The 22342-nt window shown below is 41.9% G+C and overlaps 2 protein-coding genes across 2 annotated transcripts in view; one reads left to right on the top strand and one right to left on the bottom strand.

Moving 5' to 3' along the window:
* The first annotated feature begins 917 nt into the window (after nucleotides 1–917).
* Nucleotides 918–2834, top strand: LOC115823080 (2-oxoglutarate receptor 1). The gene is made up of 2 exons (XM_030787087.1): nucleotides 918–1031; nucleotides 1702–2834. Exon 2 carries the CDS (start codon nucleotides 1731–1733, stop codon nucleotides 2679–2681), a length of 951 nt encoding a protein of 316 aa, XP_030642947.1. The 5' UTR covers nucleotides 918–1031; nucleotides 1702–1730; the 3' UTR covers nucleotides 2682–2834.
* Nucleotides 2835–7915: 5081 nt separating this feature from the next.
* Nucleotides 7916–22342, bottom strand: part of hs6st3b (heparan sulfate 6-O-sulfotransferase 3b) — a 48903-nt gene continuing 34476 nt past the window's right edge. The window contains exon 2 of the mRNA XM_030787026.1: nucleotides 7916–8624. Within this exon, the coding sequence (XP_030642886.1) occupies nucleotides 7916–8624 (709 nt within the window). The remainder of the gene's footprint in view (nucleotides 8625–22342) is intronic.

The raw sequence follows: 22342 nt of genomic DNA, 5'->3' as shown, positions 1-22342 counted from the left end.
ACAGACAATACACAATATACAAGCGATATACAGATTATATACAAGACAAACATAAAGTGTGTGTAGTAGTGCATACAAGAGTAATGTGAATCACGTGTGGGAATGAAATTGTGATGTATGAGCATCTGTACAATACTGTATTTGTAGATGTGAAGCAGGGTGTCATAACTGTGTGGAGAAACAGGAGGAGCTTCGGCATAGCAGATGAAACTAGTCAGCTATTTATGAGGGTGATGGCATGAGGAAAGAAACTTCTCTTGTGTCTGGTAGTTTTGGTATACAGGGTTCTGTAGTGCCTGCCGGAGGGGAGGGGTTGAAAAATGCTGTGTCCAGGTCGTGCTGAATCTGTAATGATTTTCCCTGCCCGTTTCCTGGTTCTTGAAGAGCACAAATCCTGGGAGGGGAGCACCAGTGGGGTTTTTTCTGCTGTCCTTACTGTTGGCTGCAGTCTGTTCCTATTCTGTCTTAGGGGAAAGGAATACTTCACTGGGATATAAATCAGTTGTGATGTTTAAAAGTGTGTGTGTGTCTGTGTGTGTGTGTGTTTCACTATGTGAAGGACTATTTTTACTATTTACTATTTTTTTTAATTACTATTTTACCATTTAAAAAATACTATTTTAAGTTTTTAGTTTGTCAGGAAATGTGACCAAAAATACGCATGGGGAAGTCAATATTAAAGAGTAATCCTAAGAGGAAGTTGGACCATTATTCAAGAGCACATTAGTGACACTGTGGCCTTTTTAAACACACCACTATGACTCATCCTTCAAACATGCATTAATTAAAAGGAAAAAAAAAGACAGGTTGTAAGGGGATTTACTCCAACTGGTAGAATGGGAATAACAGGGCACCTTTATTGTGCAAAGTCACTGCAGAGTCACTGAGATGGAGTCTCACCAAACGGAGTCGGCGACCACTTAAACTGGGCAAGAGAACAAGGAAATCATCCCTTGTCGTTCCTGAACACCACTGAACCCTAAAAGTCCACCGGACAATTTCGAAAACTTTTCGATGAGAAACATCTCCAGGTGGGAAAACGTTTACTTTCTCTGTGCTGTTATTAATGTCGTCTTATTTCGTTAAATATATTCATTCATTCATTTTTTACCACAGAAATGAAATGACTAAATCATAAAATGACTTATCTCTAAATGTCCCCTTTCGTGCTTCGTGTGAATCAAGGCGGTCGTGGAGAAAGCTCTTTTAAACTTAATTAAATCTTTTAGATCTAATTAAAATGAACCTGTTACCGTGCAGCAGAGACAGACATTTCATCGAACAGTTAATTTATAATGAATAAATGTCGGTGTTAATCTGTCATTTAGACATCTCACTCCTTGGCCATCCATGCAATGAATCCATAAACTTCAGAATCTAAGGACAAGAATTCTTTTAATCAGAGCATGGAATATAATTCCCTCATGTAGTAAAACCACACTATAATTTTTCAACCTTCCATTCTAACACCAAAGCCGGCTGCCAGTTGTTTCAATAAATTTGAGAAATACTACTGGGCATATGAATACATATTAAATTCTTAACAGTGTCTTATTTGTCACTGAATTATCACCTACACAAAAATGATCTCACAGTTCATATCTAAGGTTAAAACTAAATCAAGGCTAAAACATCAAGATTCCATTAAAACTGAGAAGATTCTAGGGTCTGCCGTTGAACTTGGCTGTTTTCTGTGTTTAGGGAGCTGAGGGCAAAAACAGCAGAACACGATGACTACATCTGAGAAGTGTACCCTTGTGGAAGACTACATTAAGAAATTTTACCTCCCAGCCATGTACCTGCTCATCCTCATCGTGGGGCTGGCTGGTAATGCCACAGCTATCATCATCTACCTGGTCAAGCTCCGTCCCTGGAAGAGCAGCAGCATCATCATTGTGAACCTGGCAGTGACAGACCTGCTCTACACCTTAAGCATGCCTTTCCTTGTGCATTTCTACATCACTGGAAACTGGACTCTGGGAGAGCTCATGTGTCGCTTCGTGCGTTTCTGTTTCCACTTCAACCTGTACGGCAGTATCCTTTTCCTCACCTGCCTGAGCGTTTTCCGGTACGTGGTGGTGGTACATCCACTGAGGGCGGCTCAGGTCCAGAGGAAATGCTGGGGTCTCCTGGCCTGCCTTGGGGTCTGGGTCATCACACTTGTGGAGATCAGTCCAATGCTTACCATGATTACCACCGAACAAACCAACAACACAACGCTGTGTCTAGACTTTGCCAGCAACAATCCCTCGCAGATCTGGTGGTACAGCTGGCTGCTGACTGTCCTGGGTTACGTGGTGCCCTTGGTGGTGGTGTTCTGGAGCTGTACCAGCATCATGCACGCCCTGGCCCAGGGTGCGAACGTGGGGAGACCGAGTCGGGTGAGGGCTCGCAGGTTATCCATGCTTATCCTGGTGGTCTTTGTAGTCTGCTTCCTGCCCTACCACATGCTGCGGGCGCTAAGGGTGAACAGCCTGAGGGCAGGCAGCGCTGTTGCCTGCTGGGAAAAATGCGCGATAAACACAGCCTACACTGTGTCCAGGCCCCTGGCCGGGCTCAACACCTTCTTCAACCTGGCGCTCTTCACGCTGGCCGGAGACAGGGTTCATCAGGCCGTCCACAGTCTCATGCGTACGAGGGTGCACTCCAGTAGCTCTGTGGCCGTCATCTACGGTGACTGATCTTTTCAAGTCCACAAAGATGGGCGATGACGGCGGTTAGTGGTGTTTCCCGCTGGTTCAGGCTTCATCAGGAATGTATGGTCATTTTATTTTAAGATTTACTCATATTTGATTACAGGATTAGTATGGGCTGTTGAACAAATATGAGGAGGCTAAGTTCTGATAAGTGGGCAGGTGGTTTCTCGTGTTGTCTACAACATAACGATTTAGCGTTTCCGTGAGAAAATTGAGCAAATTAGTTCGTACGAATGGGAATCATAAAAAACTGTGCGAGTCTTATATAATGTTGTTTAGATAAGGCTCACATAAAAATGTAAGAAATATACATATAAAAAGTAAAACTTGTCTACTTTTAGTATTTGAGAGTACTGAAAATCTGATGACAAGTCAAACTTATGCACTGTACTATAACAAGTCACACAATCTCTCAGACTGGTTAATTATGACAAAACTTCGTGGTCTTTCAACTTATATTTGCAGGAGTATAACTTTATTTTGGAACACTCTGCATAAACAAAATGCTTTGTAAGAGACATTTTTTTTCAAAATGAAGTACTTTCCTGAAAATAAAAAAGAAGAAACATAATGTTGGCTCTCAAATAAAGATTTTTTTTTCTTTTAAATCAGGGTAAGTGAAGTGGCCTGGTATTATGCCCCTCTGTTCTTTCTTATAAGCACTGGAAAGAGTTGAGAGCACAATCCAAAGTAAACACACAGGCAGACAGTGCTTCCGATTGAGGCTCTGTGGAAAACAACACGGAAATGATTCACCAGGACTGAAGAACTGTTGTGCCAAAAAACCAACACCAAAGTTCAAGGACAATGTTTAAATTCATGCTTAAATGAATCATTAAACTAAATAACTGTATTTACAGTGCTTAAGCAAAGTCTGTCTGGCTTTACTCAGTTTCAGTACCCTGAAAGAAAGCATTCAGGGGTTGCCTGTCTGTGTATTTACAGATGACTGCAAAGTTAGAACAGCTTCTGTGTTGCATGACCTTTATGAATCGGTCATTCACATTTTATCGTTCAGGAGTTTTGTACCACAGTGTTTGTGAATGTGAACGTCCATTTTTCACACCATCCTCAGACAGCCAGCCAAGAAAGCTATGATCACACAGACAAAACAATGCTAGAAACTCAGCGCTCATTATCTGGTTCTTTTGATTGTCTGAAAGTGTGTCATTGCGTGGATTAATTATAAGTATTAATTAAGAGAGTTTGAACATAATACATTACCCCAGACCCTCTGTATAAAGTTTGATAGAAATTAATGGTTAGCACTGAAGACATTATTTGCCTTTGAATATGAATATAAAAAAAGGTATATATACGTGACTTGTAAAATGTCTTGTCAGACAAGGTGCCTTAAGCAACCTCGAAGACAACCATTTCAGCTCCGCTATCAATTAGCAGCCGTGCTGTTTTGAGTAATGGATTCAGAGTATTCGTTGTGACAACTCCACAAAGCACAGTGCTCAGTGATACTCAACTAAGGAAAATGTTACCAGCACTGACATTTCTTCTACTCTGTTGAAAACAGCTGATGCAGTGGAGGTGTACCGAACGCCACCAAGAAGCCTCTCTGAGCGAAATCCCCCCCCCCAGGTCACTGTGATGTCCCTGTTGTCTCCACACCCCCTCTGATTCAGCCTATCAGAACTTGGCTTCCCTTGCTCTCTAACCACTGAAAAACCTGCTCGTGGACTGATTATCAATCTCACCTCATTCCTCATTCCTGGGCTCACACCTGACACACACAGAAATACTCCCTGGTTCTGTTTACGTCTTTGTGAGGTCGCTCATTCCCGTCATGTGCTCTGAGCCTTGGGAGTCCATTCCGTTTGTGTCACCTTCTGTGCTCTGATCCCACTCTGTTCCATTACTTCCAGCTCTCCATCTTGCTTACAGTTGCCTGTTAACCCCGTGCTGAACTTTGACCTCTTGGGAGTTGCCTCTGGTTGTTGTCTTGGATTTTAAGTCTGCCCTGCACTTGCATTCTGTGCCCTCATTACAGATGATTTCACTGTAATGTGGATGTAATGGACATTCCAGAAGTCCACGGGGGCACCGCTGCCATTTCAGGCGAATGCATTGCTTCAGGCAAACAGGGATGACTCGGGAATACCACCACGAGGTGACACGACTCGGATCAGCTATGAACCAGAACATGTATATGTGCTGTAGCAGTTCACCTCATCCTCTACACCTCCATCCATCTCTAGCTCCATCTGACCCCCAGCCTGCCCCTCCACCCTCACCCTCTCCAGACACATGCCCGAGGACTCCCTGTCTGAAATTTGCCTTTCCTTTTCGCAACTCCAGTCTCCGCAGACCCAGAGCCAACGCAGGTTGGCTCTGCAGCTGAGAGATGCTGTTTCATTCAGTTGGGTTTCCCGCATGGCAGAGCTCTACCATCTCCATTCATACTGTGGATAGCAACTGAATGGGAGCCAGTACTGTCACATGTCACCAGCCCTGTCCACATCACCACCAGTGCTGTCCATCATGAGACACTTCCATTTCCCATCATCCATTCACCGGTTCACAAAATTACTTGTGATCTCTCCTGGAACCAACAACAAAATCCCATAATAGCTTGCAGAAAGCCAAGTAAAGCCAGAGCCTACTGTCTCCCCATACCCCATAGACTGTCACTGCCCTTCCTACCAGTGCTGTTGTTCAGATTGCTTTACTCATAGTGAGACTGTCTTCTGCTGTCAAATATGGAAAACTATTTTAAAGCTTTGGTAGTTTTGGTAGCATAATAGTCCTGAAAAGGAACAGGCTAGGATAAAAAGGAAGGTCATTCAAACAGACTGGATTCATAAGGCTCAGAGCACTCACTGGAAACAAAGGCTCTGCAAAGCAACAAGAGAACAAGGGAGTGTTGTTATGAGTCAGTATAAGTCCATGAATCAGGAACAGGTGGGACTGATAATCAGACCATGAGCAGGGTGGTTAGCAAGCCAGTGAAGCTGAGCAGTGATAGACCAAATCAGAGGGAGACTGGCAGGACAGTCAATGCGCTGAGCAGATGCCTGATTCTTTGTGTTCTAATTCAAAGTCAAGGGGTTTCGGGGTCTTAGCAAAAAGTGTGTGTGTGTGTGTGTGTGTACACATTCATCTGTATAAACAACCTGTTCCTGATACACCACTGATACAGGTTCTAAGCAGTATATCAGCAAGGCTCAGTCTGGGACAGAACACGTGCATGTTGTTAAACTGGAATGTTCCAGAATGTTCCGTGAACATCACACTAAAATCTGTGCCTTTTGTCTCACCTCAGACCGGTGGGAAGGGCGATTCTTCAGAGGGGCTCTTTCTGTGAAAGAGGAATTGGCCAAGGCCAGACCAGTTAGTTTGACCCTTGTGTTGGGAGGCAGTTGGAAAACTCTCCAATCCATATGTGTCCCAATATACAGCACAGGGGATGAAGTTGTGAGGTTTGTTTAGAGATACCCTGCAGAGCCCTGTGTCTTCTGTTTTGACAATTACATTGTGAGACATAAGTTTCCAAGATGAGTGTTCATTTGCTGCAAAATGTTTTCATCCAAATTGTGCAAATGAAATGTGTGTAATCAGACATGTTTACTGTGTCTTTAGGCAGTAATATGAATGTTTGAATTAATGTGCAGTGTTGATGTGGAGACTGCACCATAGTATGTGTCACTGAAGGTATAATACATAATTATACATTTTTTTTTCTTGTTTGTTTTGTGATGAGACAGGAAGGGAAATACCATGCAATTTAAAAATCAATCCTACTCTTGTTTCATATAATTTCATAAAACAAATATTGTATGTCCGACAGAGATAGTTTCACTTTTATTTGACTGTGTTTTCACAAGGAATACAAGTTTCAATGGAGACTCAAGCTGTTGAACTGTCTCTCATTTTCACAACTTCACAACCCACAATACGCACGACAGTTTCATAGAAATAAGGCGGTTTTATTCAAATAAATTGAGAGTATAAGCAAAAAAAAGAAAATAAAGGAGATGTAATGTTTAAATCTAAAGCATTGGTCTGTCCCCTCAGAGAGTCTTCTCTTATGAATATATTGCACTTCCGTGAGTCAGCCTGTGGAAACGTGACATGCCAATGATTTGTACTGCATAATATGAACTCAAAACACACACGAATATACATTTCAGCACATGTGCCGAGCCCTGTGCAAAAACCTTTACATACAACAGACACACGCACACACACACACACACACATACACACATTAATGTGACCACAAAACAACAGAGCAACAACACAAGGATTTTGAAATGAATGTGAAATTCCAGAGGTTTCGTATCCTTTGATTTGACTATTTTAATGATAAAAGTGTCATTCTTGGAAAAGATCACTAAAGCTCTTGCTGTTGCAATAAAAATAGTTATATCTCACATTTTAAACTCTCTCCGTCTACCGTGTTTCTTATTTTAGAGAACTTTGTTCCCTGCAAATTGTGCATCACTGACATTGTGCTTGAGAACTAAATGCATTATATCAGGCAGAACACGTCAAGTACCATGAAATGTGATGGAAAAACAACAAACAACTCTGCAAACTCAAAATGCCAAAAGATCCACTTGAGTTCTGAAACATCAGGGTCATTGCTTTTGCTGTGTCTAGACAAGTGCAAAGGAGATTAACTTCCCTTAGTCAGTGAGGGATTTTTTTAAAATTTTGTTTTAATGGCCATGATTGTGAGACAAGTTACTGAACATTACCATTCTTAGTTTGCTGGCCTCCACTGAACCTGGTTTTGTGTTTTAAAGGAGATACCATATCTACAGTGCATGTACATACAAAAACAGGCAGAAAGGCACAAATAATACAAGGGGCCCATTCCAGTCATAAAACACCCATTTTAAAGCATGAATCACCAAAAAGTTCATCAGCATAGAATTGCTATGACACCCAGTGTGGACTGTTTCTCAACAAAAACAACAAAAAAAGAAAGGTTAGTTTATTTGAATCACAGTTGTGAAAGTAACACAGATGGATGGAAGAATAGATAGATAGATAGATAGATAGATAGATAGATAGATAGATAGATAGATAGATAGATAGATAGATAGATAGATAGATAGATAGATAGATAGATAGATAGTGTTCATATAACCTTCTTGTCCATAAGAGGCAGCAGATCTCTTGGTGTGAGCTCTTTGTGTTTATATGTGAGTGTGTGTGTGTGTGTGTGTGTGTGTTTGCCTGTGTGTGTATGTGAACCATAATCACCAGCGAGCCACCTGGCTGGTGTAGTCCTCTGTGGTGACAGCAGTCATGGGCTGCTGCTGATGTCTGGTTTGGGAGCCCCTCTGTTTACGCAGCCTCCTCCTCTCCTCACGCCTCCTTACCCTCTCCTCCCAGCGCTCCTGTTGGCGGGCGCACTGAACACGCTGCAGGAAGAGGTCTCGGGCAAACTCATAGAGCTGCACATCCAGAACATTCAGGAGCCTGATGCGTCGATACACGTCTTCACCCAGCTCCACGCTGGAGGCACGCGTGCTGTTGAGCTGCGTGAAGGCAGCGATGAACCGTAGGCCAAAGGTGCGCTCAAACAGGTACTGCGTCTTCCGCTGAAACTCAGTCAGGCCGTAGAAAGCCATGCTTTTGAGGTTTCGCATGGCGCTGGCCAACAGCACTTGTTGGCGCTCGCTCTCGTTCATAGAGGACAGGTTGTAGCAGCCCACCAGGCTGAGGTCGGCCAGCATGCGCGTCTGACGGTTGTTGGCCAGGTTGGACGGGCAGGACATGAAGTCAGTCAGCGACACTCCCGACCAGTCGTCGCCGCGGTAACAGGCCGGGAGCTCGTCCGGGGTGGGCGAGCGTCCGTCGCACATGTGCAGAGCCGTCTTCCAGGTGGCGCCTCGTTGCACGTGCTTCCACTCACTCAGGTAACGCGACACGGGGTCCCGCAGCATGGTGATATAGTAAAAGTTCCTACAGAAACACAAACACAGAGCCAGTCAGCTACTGCTTGACAAGACTATGATGCCTTCAGTTTACTGCTGGAGAAGAAAGTGACATGGGAGTCCTTGAGGTTTACCTGAAATGACAAACATGATGCATTAATGAGCCACAGAGGTTGCCAGTTTGACTAATTCACAACATTTATGTAGAAAAATACAATAAAAATCGTACGTGTGTAAGATATCATGAAACATGTCTCTACCATGCCTAAAACAGCGCATTCAAAACATACAATTTTACAGTATTCTTACAGAAGTTTCAGTTCTTCCATGTGAATTTATCAAACTAGCGAAGGACCCTTACAAACATTCTTAAAAAATATGAAGAAAACATTTAAGATGTTGTTCATGAGACATAGGTAATTTAATACGTCAGACCAAGGCCTTTTCATGGTGCCTTCAGGTAATTCTGCCATCAGTTGCCGACCAAGTTCAGTCCAGTCCTTTCTCGTGAAAATACATAAATTCAGAGCGAGGTTGTTGATAACACAGACTTGTTACACACACCGTTGAGTCTCCTCTGGGGCATGGCCATCTCATAAACCTTTACAAGCCTTGGAATGGGCTCTGCTCTTCAGACAGTTAAATTCAGTTCACCAGTTTTCATTAGGCTGCTGACTGCTTAGGACTTTTTTAAGGTGCTGGGACACAGACAAAAGCTACAACTGAAAAGGAAAGCCTCGTATTACTCGTATTACTCTGCATCTCTATAAATGTATAATCAGACCTCAGTGACAAAGACAGAAATCAGAAAGAGAGAGAGAGTCTATTTATACTCTATATCCTTAGCTCTCTCTCCCTCTCTGTTTCTTCAGACAATTATATTAACTCAAACTCAGTGACAAGGCTATATCTACTTAAGAGCTCTCACCTTTGAGTAATGAGAATTGGACACTTGAGTATTACATTACTGTTGCTGAATGTCCAGCAGTGCCAGTTTCACATGTCTGTATGAGGGCACTGAATGAAAAATGCACTGAAAAATTACATGTTATCCTTCAGACACAATATGCATTTCAGCATTAACCATTTCAGCATTAAGCCCACTGAAACTGCACTGACTGAACACAAATGTGAATACAAATACGGACGTGAATCTGGACTTAATGCAAAGCACACACCAGTGTACATGAATGTCACTTATCTGGATTTACACCTCGGTACTTAAGCACACTTACAGAACTACTGATTTTTTTGAGCTTTAAGTTCTTGACTGTATTATTCATTGTACAAACATGATTCTGTGTTATATTATGTGTAATAAACGATGAAATATAATTCATTTGTTGAGCTTTGTAAATAAATGAAACTATTTAGATCTATTTAGACTATTTAGGTTCTCAATTCCAGTCCTGAGGGCCCCCTGTCCTGTACGTCTTTGTTTTAACTCTTCATTATCACAGTTAATTAAGCTAATCAAGGGCTTGATGATTATTTGATCAGTGGAATCAGGTGTGTCAGTGATGAGTTAAAACAAAGACATGGAAAACAGGGGGCCCCCAGGACTGGAGTTGAGAACCACTGATTTCGATATTGTAGTTGCCTGACTGAGCTGAATACTACATTCAACTCACCTCAAATAAACCAAAGAAACCAACCTCAACTTTGTCACTTATCATAACATCATCATAACACACAGAAATATCACACACAGATCTGGACGATGTATTCAACTGGATGTCTCAGACAAAAGAAACTGCCCCTCTTTTACTAACACAAGGTGCATTTTAATGTAAACAAATTAAATGTGTGTTTGTGGTAATGTAAACTGCCACAAACACACTGGCATCTGAGAGCTACTAGGCGTGTGACTGTGTGAAACATTCCATATTAAAACACTACTGCAGATTTATTTGGTCTGTGTGCAGCCTGTGTGAATGGAACACAATGTCATCAACACAGAATACATGAAGACACTGACACTCATTCACACCAGTGTGATCTCCATGGTAAACTATGGTAAAGGTGTGCGGAAGGAGGGAAACCCAAAACCCAAAATCTCTTTACATGTCCAGTCCAGTGCTCTGACGTGGCTGTGGTTAGCTCCTCTTTTGAAAGCAACACCATAATATTTTCTCTTACCTTCCTCCTTCAACCATTAGCACTTTTTAAATGAGCTCCCTTGTCTTGAGAATGCTATTCAATGTTGAAGTGCACCATGAAAAGGTTAAAAAAAAGTGGACATTGCTCAAAGTAGCTGTCTGACTACCAAATGCATGATACAAATTTTAAAATTTCAGTTCAGTCGGTCTTTCAAATTTTATTTTATTTTTTTTCCTGAAAGAGCTAGTCTCACAGAGTATATGACATGGTTTGATCACTTCACAGAGAAAGTTGTAAAGGACGAAAACCAATAAAAAGTGATGGTACTAGAACTTCTTTTCATTAAAAACAAAGCTCGGCACAGGCGCTGGACAAAAAACAAAACAGGCCGTCCCCTTTGAGGTTTTCCAGTACGTACTGGAAGGTGAAGGTCGTCTGCAAACCACCGACACGGTGGAACATTTGCCTCTTCCTTTCTTTTTGATGCATCATTTTCCTGCTTTTGTGACATAAAGCTAAGTTTAAGTCACGACCAGACGAGTAGCGTGTTACCGTTTGGGTACAAGTCCATAGATTGTTTCATCTTGAGCTGAACTTAATACGCATGTGAAATACATTAATTTGGATGAATTACTGCTATGTTCCAGCCTCATCACTCACACTCTCTCTGCATGTATACTGTCAGTGCTCTCGCATAGCCATAGTTTAGACACTGCCCCCTAGTGATAATGCACACAAATAACATGTATGTTCATATGTCGTCCAGCCCCGTCAATGAGGTATGCCATGACACACCTCTAATTTATGTAATCTTCTTAATTTAATCTTGCTCCTAAAATCTAGCACTGATTTTTTTAAAATTCAAAACCAATGTTACACACAAGTGATTACAGTATTGTTCCATAGGCAATGATGAATACATTTTATAGATTTTTACATGATGGATAAAAATGATATACTTCATGAAGGACCCATTCACCTTTCAGAACAGATGAACAAAGTCTGTCCCGGCCAAAAGCTTATTTATGTGAATCACATCATCGGTCCATCAAAGTGGATGATTTAATCACATTTTCTGAATAAGGACTTTATTCAGACATATATATGGGAGGGGGGACTTGAGTTGTCAGAAAGGTGTGCTACACGGACCTCTGCATCTTCTTACTGATGCTACTGATAATCCACTGCACACACACACTCACACACACACACACAGACACAGAAGCTCAGAGAAACAGTCGCGTCAGAGATTAAGCACAGATTAGGACTCGTGCTGTATCAGCTGCACTCTGGACACAACTGGATTCTCGGGATACTACAGACACATTCTCACTGGACTGTCTTTGGGACACAAACAGTTCCAACAGCAGCAGCATGGCACGAGTTGTCTGTGCAAGCTGAGCTCAAAAACAAAAAAAGAAAAAGAAAAAAAGAAAAAAGAAAAAAAAAAGAAAACGTTGAGGGACCCACCATGATCAGTGTCACAGTACATTAGTTTCAAACAACGAGAGAAATGTACCTCCTCTCAGGAACGACGGGTTCACCATCCAGCCCCTGGGCAATGATTCACCACTCATTAATCACGATGAGTCCCGCTCCCCTCAGATATATGGAGATTTGTGCTAGAGTTCTGCGTTTGGGACTCGTCATATATTCTGTACCTTGCAGTTTTTCTTGTTTGCCTCTGAAATTGTTTTGAAATAGTTTAAACATTGACAAACAACAAAACTCAGACCCTCGACTACACTGAGAGAATATGCATCAAAATGACACGGTCTTGTCAGAAAAATGCACTGATAATCATAACTGCCATATATGGTATTAAAGTCAACAATGCCCTCAAAGTGTGTCATATCCAACCAAAGGCTTTTTGTACTCCTTACATTGAAATGGCCCTATACATACCGAATACTGAATTGAGAATGAATTGCAGCCTTGACTTTGAAGAATGTGTTGCATCCTACATATTACTTATTCACTTCATCCACCAAAACTGTAAGGGAAAAAATTTCCATATTATTCACAGTTTTATTTGTTTTGACATGTGTACAGCATTAAAAGGCTTATTTTACAGTTGTTTTTTTTTATACAGCTGTATACAGTACTCGAATTGATGCTTTGCTGGCGCACGACAACTTGCCGGCATCATTGCAAAATGCAAAGCATTCATCATATTTAAATCTGGACACATTTGCACATTGTTCTGCTTTCTCATAGTTACATCAGTTCTGAGAATGCAGATGGAGCAAAGTCTTCCAATCTGACAAAACAGGACCACCTCAGATCTAAGCTCGCCTTTTCATCTTTTACCTGGCAAAACCTCAAAGCAAGAGTTCCACACAAGCCTGGCTGTGCCACATGACCGAGCGCCCCTCTACTCTCAAAGTTCCCACCCACACACCCCAGAAAACCGACGCAGCTCAGGGAGCAAAGGAATCTCCTCTCCTCATGACTTCTGTCCCCGCTCACGGGGATGTCGAGGGAATTTATACTGGAAAGCATACGGAGAAGGGAGTAAGAACGCTCCGTTATGGACAGGAAGAGTCGTACAACGAAGCACAGCACTGAAAATTCTGGAAAGTTGCGTCAAATGCCCACAGCCCACAGAAGGAAAAGAAAAATAATCCGAGAAAAATACGCGCAGGGGTAATGGTATCAGTTGAGAGTTCGGGTATTACTGCGATCTGATCGGCTTACTTGAAAATAAATGGCCGGGGGCTCTTTGCCCTAGTTGTGGCCCACTCTGTTGTTTTTCTGTAACTTACTTGCATGTGTATCTAGCCTGATAAAGAACTCAGTGGTGGCACTTATGCAACAATCAGCTCCTCAGTAACCATTTGCTTGGTTTTGCACTCTGCCTGTATTGGAAGTCACTTTGGATAAATGCGTCTGCAGATCGAACAAAAAAAATGTATAAATGTAATTGCTATGGTTACGATTCATAAAACGTGTAGCCAAAGTTCAGTCTCACAATGCGGAACACTGACTCCTGGCTTTTCCTGGCTTGTCAATTTTTTTTTTCCATGTCCCGCAGCCATCCGCCCTCCCTCAGGATTTCCGACCTTTCTCCTAAAGGTCGAGCCGTTAATTCCACTGCCGATTCAAAGGGGATTTCACACTTACTTGCACATCGCCTACTGTTCTCCTTCTGTCTTTCTATCCCTCTCTCTGGCCCATTCCTTCCACTGCTCTCTCTGTCTCTGTCTCTCTCTGTGTCTCTCTCTGTCTCTCCATCATTTATTACATCTACATCATCAGTGACATACTGTGTCTGGAAAGAGATGAATTTCTGTCTAACATCGCAGCTCATCCCTGCGGGGGTGAGGAGAATGATATTGTGTTGGGTATGGGGACATTTTAAAACTGAAGGAGGGGAAACTGAAATTCATCGTGAAGTGAATCCTTTTATGAAAGTCTGCCAGCAGATGTTACTGTGACTTGTGAAAGCAAAATTATTATTTTAGATCAAAGCCTCAGTCAAAGAATCTATAGATACTCACATTCACTCATTCATTGCTTATATGATTGCATAGTTGACATCATAATAATACTTAAAAAAGCATATGTGTGTGTGTGTGTGTGTGCGTGTGTGTGTGTGTGGGAGGGGGGTGGGGTGGGGGGGGGTGGTATGATTTCTCCACTGTCGCCCTCTGGTGCACACCCTGAGAATTGCCTCAAGCAATGACATGCCTCTGTGATAGGGTTACTATGTTTACTGTCAACAGCCTCTTGACAGTTTCCATAGTGTCGCACTAAGCAGCGGTCCACGGTGACTTCTCTTTGACAAGAAGCTAAATGATGAGCTGCTTTACTCAGCAACACACACAAAACTGAGTCAACATCACTTCACTGGATAATGTGGCGTTTCAAATCAAGAGACATGACTGGCATTTCACCATAAAGAAAGTACGTCATGATGAGGTTTATGGATCTCATGCTAAGGTTTGTGAATGTGTTAGAAAACGTGTGTAATGTTTTGAAAATGTCAGACATGACATGCACACTGTGAAAGACATTAATGGACGACTCTCCTTGTCTGTGGGTTAGGGTTAGATTCAGTTTTTCAGTCTAAGAAAATGGTTAGCAATGAGACACGAGGGGAGTTTGCCTGGTATTCTTTCAGCCTTTTCATTTGAAAAAGGTTTCACATCCATTGCACATCCATGAGTTCTTTGTACGTTTTCCATTAACGCCACCATCTTCCATTCAAATGCAGCCACTTCGGCGCATGGATATGTGATGAGGGCTTAAAATGATATGCCAGAAGTGGTTCTTCAAACAATCCTTAAAACTTAAACGTTTAAGAACGTAAATCAAACCAAACTTATAGCTGTCTGAGTTTGTTTGGAGCACTCTCATTTGCTTGAAAACTCTAGTGAACCATTTTAAAGTTTGTGAAAACTGGTCGAAAAATACCTGGTATGAAAGTACTCTCCTATTTCTTGTGGCTCTAAACATCACCACAGAAATAAGAACTGCCAAAATTTAGATGATTTAATTTGGATTTTATTTCTTGGGTTTGATATATTGTCAGTACACATTAGGAAATAAGATATTACCGAGTTTATGACATTTCTCAAGAGAACAGCAGAGGACCTTGTGATTCGTGGGCAGGATCGTTTTGTGAAATGGAAATGTAACACCTCAACTTCAGATGAGTAGATCTCAGATCTGTTTTCCCTTGCATTCACATTTTGCTGTCTGCTGTTACCACCATATTTCAGATAAAATACTTACAAAATTCTTTGACCAGACTGCCAACAATCTCTGAAAAAGCAATAAGACTCAGGATGAAAGAGGATAACTGCAGTTATTGGAGCTAGAGAACATGTTGCTATGATACAAACACTATGATCCAATGTGGAGTCTAGGTCCAACGAGGCAAAGCACATGACATATTCTTCCTCAAAGCTCAGTTTCTTTTGCTTCATGCATTCTGTAGAGAGATGCTTATTTGGCAAAAGTATGTTGGAAGAAGCTGAAGAAAGTCAAAACAAATCTGTGAAAATACACAGCACTACATTTAGGTTTAGACAGTATGAATATTATCAGTGCAGATCAATAAGCAAGATACTGAAACGGTACGTAGAGAAGAATTTTCATATATTATATTATATTATTGTCAGGTCTCTGTCTTGACCACACTCTCCTCTGACCAATCAGAGCTCTGTGTGCCTGACCATCTGGTAACCAGCTCATTATCCAATCCTCATGATCACCTGTTTCCTGTTTACTCTCTCATTACATCACCTGTATTTATGCTCCTTGGTTTCCCTCAGTCAGGTCTTGGGTCTCCGCCTACCTGAGTGCACCTGTGTTAGTGACTTGGACTTTGGATTACAGTTTGAAATAGAGACTAAATAAAGATTACCCAGCACATACATGCAGCATCCCTGAGTATCCCTGTGACTATTAGATTGCATCATACATTTTCTATAGAATGACCTTCTACTGAGCGTACCCAAATTCGTTGAAGGTCCTTAGATTCTTTGACATTTTAATAGTCCCCTACATATTAAAAGTAAATGTCATCTATTTCAGCACTTGTTATGAAACAACGCTTAGAAATCCAGTTGAAGAACTCAGTCCATAACTGCCTACATGAGAGCCAGCCATATTACATTTCCCTGTCAGGCTTCTGTCGGTTCTCTGAGCCAGCCTGTCCATCGCATTCGACAACACCCCTACGCTGGAATACAAAACAGTTTTTTGAAATTATTTTCCATTAAAAATGGGGATCATAAAGTCCTGAAAAACTGTGGTCTTTTATGATAGCGCTGTGTGAAACCCATACATTCTGTTCATATATGCTGGATCACATGCACTTGGTTTTCCCAGAATGAAAGAGACTATTGAGAATTTCTATAGAGTTTATTTCAATACTAGAATGTGAGTGATATATATATACCACTTAAACTCATAGATCACATTTGTAGCTGAACTTCAAGTATGCGTAACATACAAGACGATAAAAGTGAAGTTTTAAAAAATCAGGCGGGCGTTTAGTGTGCTAGCTCAGATTTGTAACAGTAAAAAGCCGAAATCGTATTACACTAACACTATCCACATCCTAACACTTTAAATCTTATTCAGTAAAGCTTTTATGCATTTATAGTCCTTCAGTTTTTATACAGTAAGGGTAAAAGATCATCATATTCTTCCACTCAAGTTTAAAGGATTTTTTAAACATGTAAAAAGTGTCAACAAGAAACTTACAAGCAACTAACTTCGTTAAGGCCTGAAAATATACATCAAGGGTGGTGTTTATGGCTTCAAAGGTCATGTGAGGAATTTGAAGCCAACTGTAATTATAATAAATTTTTGCTCAGAACTACATGCTTTTGAATGGTTGTGTTATCCGAGTATGCGACATAGGATTAAATATGTACCAGGAAACTCTAACACCTTTCAGCTTTTGATACAGTGATCGTTCACAATTCACAATTCTTGCTGTGTAATGTGTTGGTTTGCTTGGACCCTGATAATTGTTGCTTGTAGCTATAAAGATGATCTTCAAATTATGATGAGGTTCAGTCTATCCTGTGATTAGCACAAAGAAAACAGCAGACTGGAGTTCTTTGTTAACAGTTCATAAGAAAGATTCTTTTTTGACCTTAAATAAAACATACAACGACAAGAAATGGTCCTACTGCTTCTTCATTATTTATGTCATTTATTTCTACTTCTGATGTTTAAGTAGATGTATTTAACACTTCTACCTGAGTGGTTTCTCATGGGTAACTTTAACTTTTACCTTGAGTCATTTTCCAGAGAGGTATGTGAAAGAGAGGTCGCACCATGATCCTCTCTCTCCTCTGCTGGTCATTCTATGTTAGGTTTGTTTATTGACTTCCTGATTTACCTTGTTAGTTTAATCGTTAGTTGCACCGGCGTTTGTTAATCTAGTCCTGTTCTGTGTAAATACTCCTACTTTTCCCTTGTTTGGGGTGTGGAATTGTACTGTCAATGTATTGTGAATCCTGAATCCTGAATCCTGTGCGAGGAGTCTGTAAGTTCCAAGAAGTCTTTTGTTCATCCTGTTTATTTCTAATAAAACTGAGAAATCTGCACATGCATCCAGAATCGCTTTCAGTCCGTGAAAACATCTTTACTTTTACTCATGTATGGCTACGAGGTACTTTACATAACAGTGGAAGTTTCAGACTTCAGTCGTGTGGTCGACTTCTGACTAAAACAGTATTTCATTGTTCTTGATAAACACTAAAACCAAACACATCATTGGCTGAGCGCAGCAAACGTCTTAAAAAGCTCCTGAAATAGTTTGAAAACCCCAACAGAAGCAAGTAAGAAATAAGTAAGGAGTACATAAGTAAGAAGTTTGTCTGTCTGCTTCTCTTTTCCAACATGATGGCACAGTGCTGGAAACATACATTATTCGTAACAGATCTCATTCTCTAATGGTGTCTCTGTTTCCCCTGGCAGGCCGTAATGGAGCATTTTTCCCCAGCCCTGTCTGTCGTTTTCATAGTGACAGAATGGGGACAGCATGTCATCGGGGAAGAAACAAGAGAAATGTGGAGATCACCCCCCCTCCCCGCCCTCCGAAAATCCTCATTTAGTTGTCAGAAAGCTGGCATGAAACGGGCATTTGACCTGGCAGAACACGTACCAACCCCACCCCCACCCCCCAAAAGACACACCTGCGTAAGCACATTCAGCTGAAATCTTCAACATTATGCAAAAGCCCCCAAGCTACCAAGCATCCCATAAATTCATGGTTAAGAAAGATTCTTTTTTTTCCTTTTCGCTAATTAATTATGTCTTTCTAAAAATCCATACGCTAAAAAGGCATCCAAATGCCTAATTCATGGGTGCCTCAAGGGCCCCCCCTCAGTCCCCACTACATTGGACTATTCCGTGATCTTACTGCGCATCTGCGGAAATGATTCGGGAAGACAGTGGCCAGCTCGCGTAAACGGCTCGGCGTGGTGTACAGACTGCTGAAAAGCGAAGCGAAAGTGCCCCAGCTGAAAGAAAGAGGAAGCGGGAGGAAAGCAGAACGTTTTTAGCAAAACTGCCAACGGTAACGTGCGTTCCGCCACTGCGCCCCTCGATACGGTTTTGCAGTAACGTTTTTTTTTAACACATCAGCATATTCTTTTGTGATCTTTGGTTTGATTGGATAATTAGCCTCCAGCAACAACAAGCATGTTGGGAATGTTTGTACGTTTGCACCAAACAAAACGCATTTGAAAACACCATAAAGAAATCAAACTATTACAATACAGTGTAATCGCGAGCTACCCTATATGACGTGGGCAGAAGAGTAATCCAAGTGAATCCGCCTATAGCCACCCTTGTCTGAGCCCTAACCCCATCAGAAAATCAAGCATTTGTATTAAACTTAAATCATTATTGTTGTTATCACTGTTTTATTGCTAAAATTAGGCCCATGCTAAGAATGGCTTATGCAGAAACGATTGTTCACGCATTTGTCATGCCTCAATTAGTGCAATGTTCTGTACTCCAGTCCGCCCGCCTGCCTCTAGTACCAAAAGTCTTCAGCTGATCCAGAATGCTGCCGCCAGAATCCTGACCAGAATAAGGAAGTTTGACCACATTGCACCTGTCCTGGTTTCTCTTCATTGGCTCCCAATCCACAGCCGTTAGCTTTTCTGCATTAATGCATATACACTACATTCTTTATTTGCTTTATTAAGTCCTAAAACCCTACTAATGTTCTCCTTTTCCCCCTTATCTTCTGCATGTGTGTGTCTCATATGCTTGAGTATGAATATCTTGTATGAGTGCAACTATCTCCCTCCCAGGTGTGCCCATCCACCACCCCCCCCCCCCCCCATTCCTCCTTGTCAGCCTCCTCCTCATCGCCATCCCCCTCGACCTGCTTGCGTTGTCTTTATTTTGTTTGCTAGTGTGTTTTCTTTTGCATTATGATTGTAGTGTTTGTAAATGTCCACTGGGTCGGCACCTACTGCACACCTGTCTGGCCATGAAGGGGTCTCCTCTCTCTGTGGTCCTTCTCAAGATGTCTTCCCCTGTTTTTCCCATGTTACATCTGGGTTTTTGGGGAGTTTTTTCTGGCCCGAGGGAAAACATGAGGGTTAAGTCAGGGGGGTGCCGTCCTGTTTTGTTTGTAGTGGCCATGTAAAGCCCTTCGAGACTGTAAACAGTGACGCTGGGCTCTAAATAAACTTGAACCTGAGCTTGAACTTGATCACTGTTAATTTTGTGATTTACTGTGCACTGAACCATTTGACGCCACACAGTATATTTTTTCAGCACTCCAGCCACCAGGTCTCCCCTCATCTGCTGTTGGACTTGAGCAGCTCACAAACTGCCTGGATCCCTCCTCTCTTCAACCACTTTCCACGTGTCTTCCTTTGCTTGCCCTCTCTAGAAATAAAAAGATTAAGCGCTTAATCTTTCGCTTCAAACGGGGTTTCCATCCGCTATTTCAAAATTCGAATGTACATGGAGAGACTGGAAAGGAACTCAACAGAGCCGTCAGACAAAGGAGACTGCACCTGCTCTTTGATTCACGTTTATCATTAGGGCGATTCTTGTTTGGAGGAGAGAGAGAGGTTGGTTTGATTTGTATTGCAGGTAGAATAGTGGGAAATCTCAAATGTCCGGAGGGCCCAATGCCTGTGTTTGCCTTAGGCCCTGACTGAAATGGGTAAATATTGCCAGGAAAATCAAAAAAGCAGAGTCCAGATAGAACCATTATATCAAGGTCAGGGGTTCTCTTTGAACTCACGATACTCATCTTAGGCCCTTCACCAGGTAATCCACCTGAACTGTGCATGTGTCATCTGTGTTCATTTTCTATGAGTAGCGGTGAGACACTATATCTCAATGCCATTTACAGAGCTAATAAGATAACACACTAGCATGACTATAGTAGAAAGCACAGTGCATTAACACATGGTTAGCATAACCCATTATTTTTAATACATAATTTTAATATAATTATTTCACAGGTCAGTGCTTCAGGACCTTCGCAAAGACTTCCACTTCAGATCACTTTGTCCCTGTGCCCTGTGTTTTTGTTGTTGTTGTTGGGGGTTTTTTTGGGGGGTGGGGGGGTGGTGGCATCTATTTGCATTCTTTAATTGGTTCATTTCTCAGAGAGTTTGTGAATCAATACCTGCGCTGTTTTGGGACACATTCACATTTTGACCTCTGCTACTGACGAGCAGATCTTCGGGACTGTGGTTTAATCTGAAATCGCCCCTCTCGTCGATGCGCTCTCCAGCCACGCAGGAGATTACTGCTTTATTACCACGTTAAAGGAGCAAGTCCAGTCCTCTTTAACGCTGTGTCCAAAGGCAACACACTGGGAAATGTGTGTGAGTTATATCAGAACTGGGAAGATAAAATGGTAGCAGCACAGTTAGAAATGCTATCTGGAGAGACTCGACGCATTCTGACGTGTGGAAATGCACAATCCATCTGAAACCACCCGATGTTTTGAAATTCTTTTTAAACCAACAGAATTTTTTTTCCAAACAACAGTAGGGGTTTATGCAGTTGGGTTGGGACCAGACTCAAAGAAAACTTGGAAAGGCCTGAAGTTTCGTATCCGTATGTGAGCAAGTACTTTCTACAGTTAACACTTTGACAGAGTCTGCTCTCATGAGAGAGAAAGGGGAAGACAACCCTCATTGCTGCTGATGGGATTGGAGAGGACGTGTGTGTGTGTGTGTGAGAGAGAGAGAGAGAGAGAGTGAATATGCATCACATTTTGAACTCAGAATGCATCCAGTGCTATCACCAGAGTGTGGAAAGCTCCCCCACGCTCCAGCTCTTTGCAGTAATTACTGTATTCACCCTTCGGCCCGCGGCACCACTGCCTGGGGACGACCCCAGAGACACACACACACGTCAGCTCACGAGTCCTCAAATTAGCCAACAAAGTACACATGGAATTAGTACAGAAGCACTATAAAATATGCCAGGACCTACTTGGCCAGTTATAGTATTTGTATGATGATTGTGTCATTTTTTTAAAAAGTTTTAAGTCTTGTACCATACTCGATTTAAATCTTTGCAGAACAGTGCAATTAAAAGATCTAAAAGTATCTTGACTCATCAGTAACAATAAGGCTTAAAAATGTTAAGTGGTGTATTTACAAAGCATGTAAAAAGAATCAAGACACAATGAAATGAAATGACATAAAATAAATGAATGCTTTGACATTGAACAAAGTTACCCACTACGCTTGTACAGAATTTCAAGGCTAGCTCTTTTCATGAGCCAGACACCAAAGCATTCTCCATAAGATTAAATGCACTCTTCTTTCATCCAGCACTCTTCTTTCATCCAAACCAGTCACTGACAGCTGCACACTGCAAGTTGTATACCATTACCAAGGAGCATTATACACTTTGAGGAGAGCACGATTCAGTTCATTCTAACCTCATCTGCACACACACCTGACTTTGGGTCCGAACCACTGAGACAAGCGCCACCACTGAGTGGTCCTGTCGGACTCGCTCACTCAGGTGAACCACTGTTCTCACTTAGTGTCCTGAGACCAAAAGCTGGTAAGTTTGGCAGCACAGTGTATTCAAACTGGGAGTCCCAGATGTCGGATGCTTCGCTGCACTATGGAACTGTGCCTCACGCCAGGTGCTCAGACACTGAAAATCCCTTTTTTTCCT

Source organism: Chanos chanos, chromosome 10 (genome assembly GCF_902362185.1).
Source record: "Chanos chanos chromosome 10, fChaCha1.1, whole genome shotgun sequence".
Taxonomy (NCBI): Eukaryota; Metazoa; Chordata; class Actinopteri; order Gonorynchiformes; family Chanidae; genus Chanos; species Chanos chanos.
The sequence above is the reverse complement of the archived record's forward strand: the minus strand, read 5'-3'. Positions and strand labels throughout refer to the sequence as shown.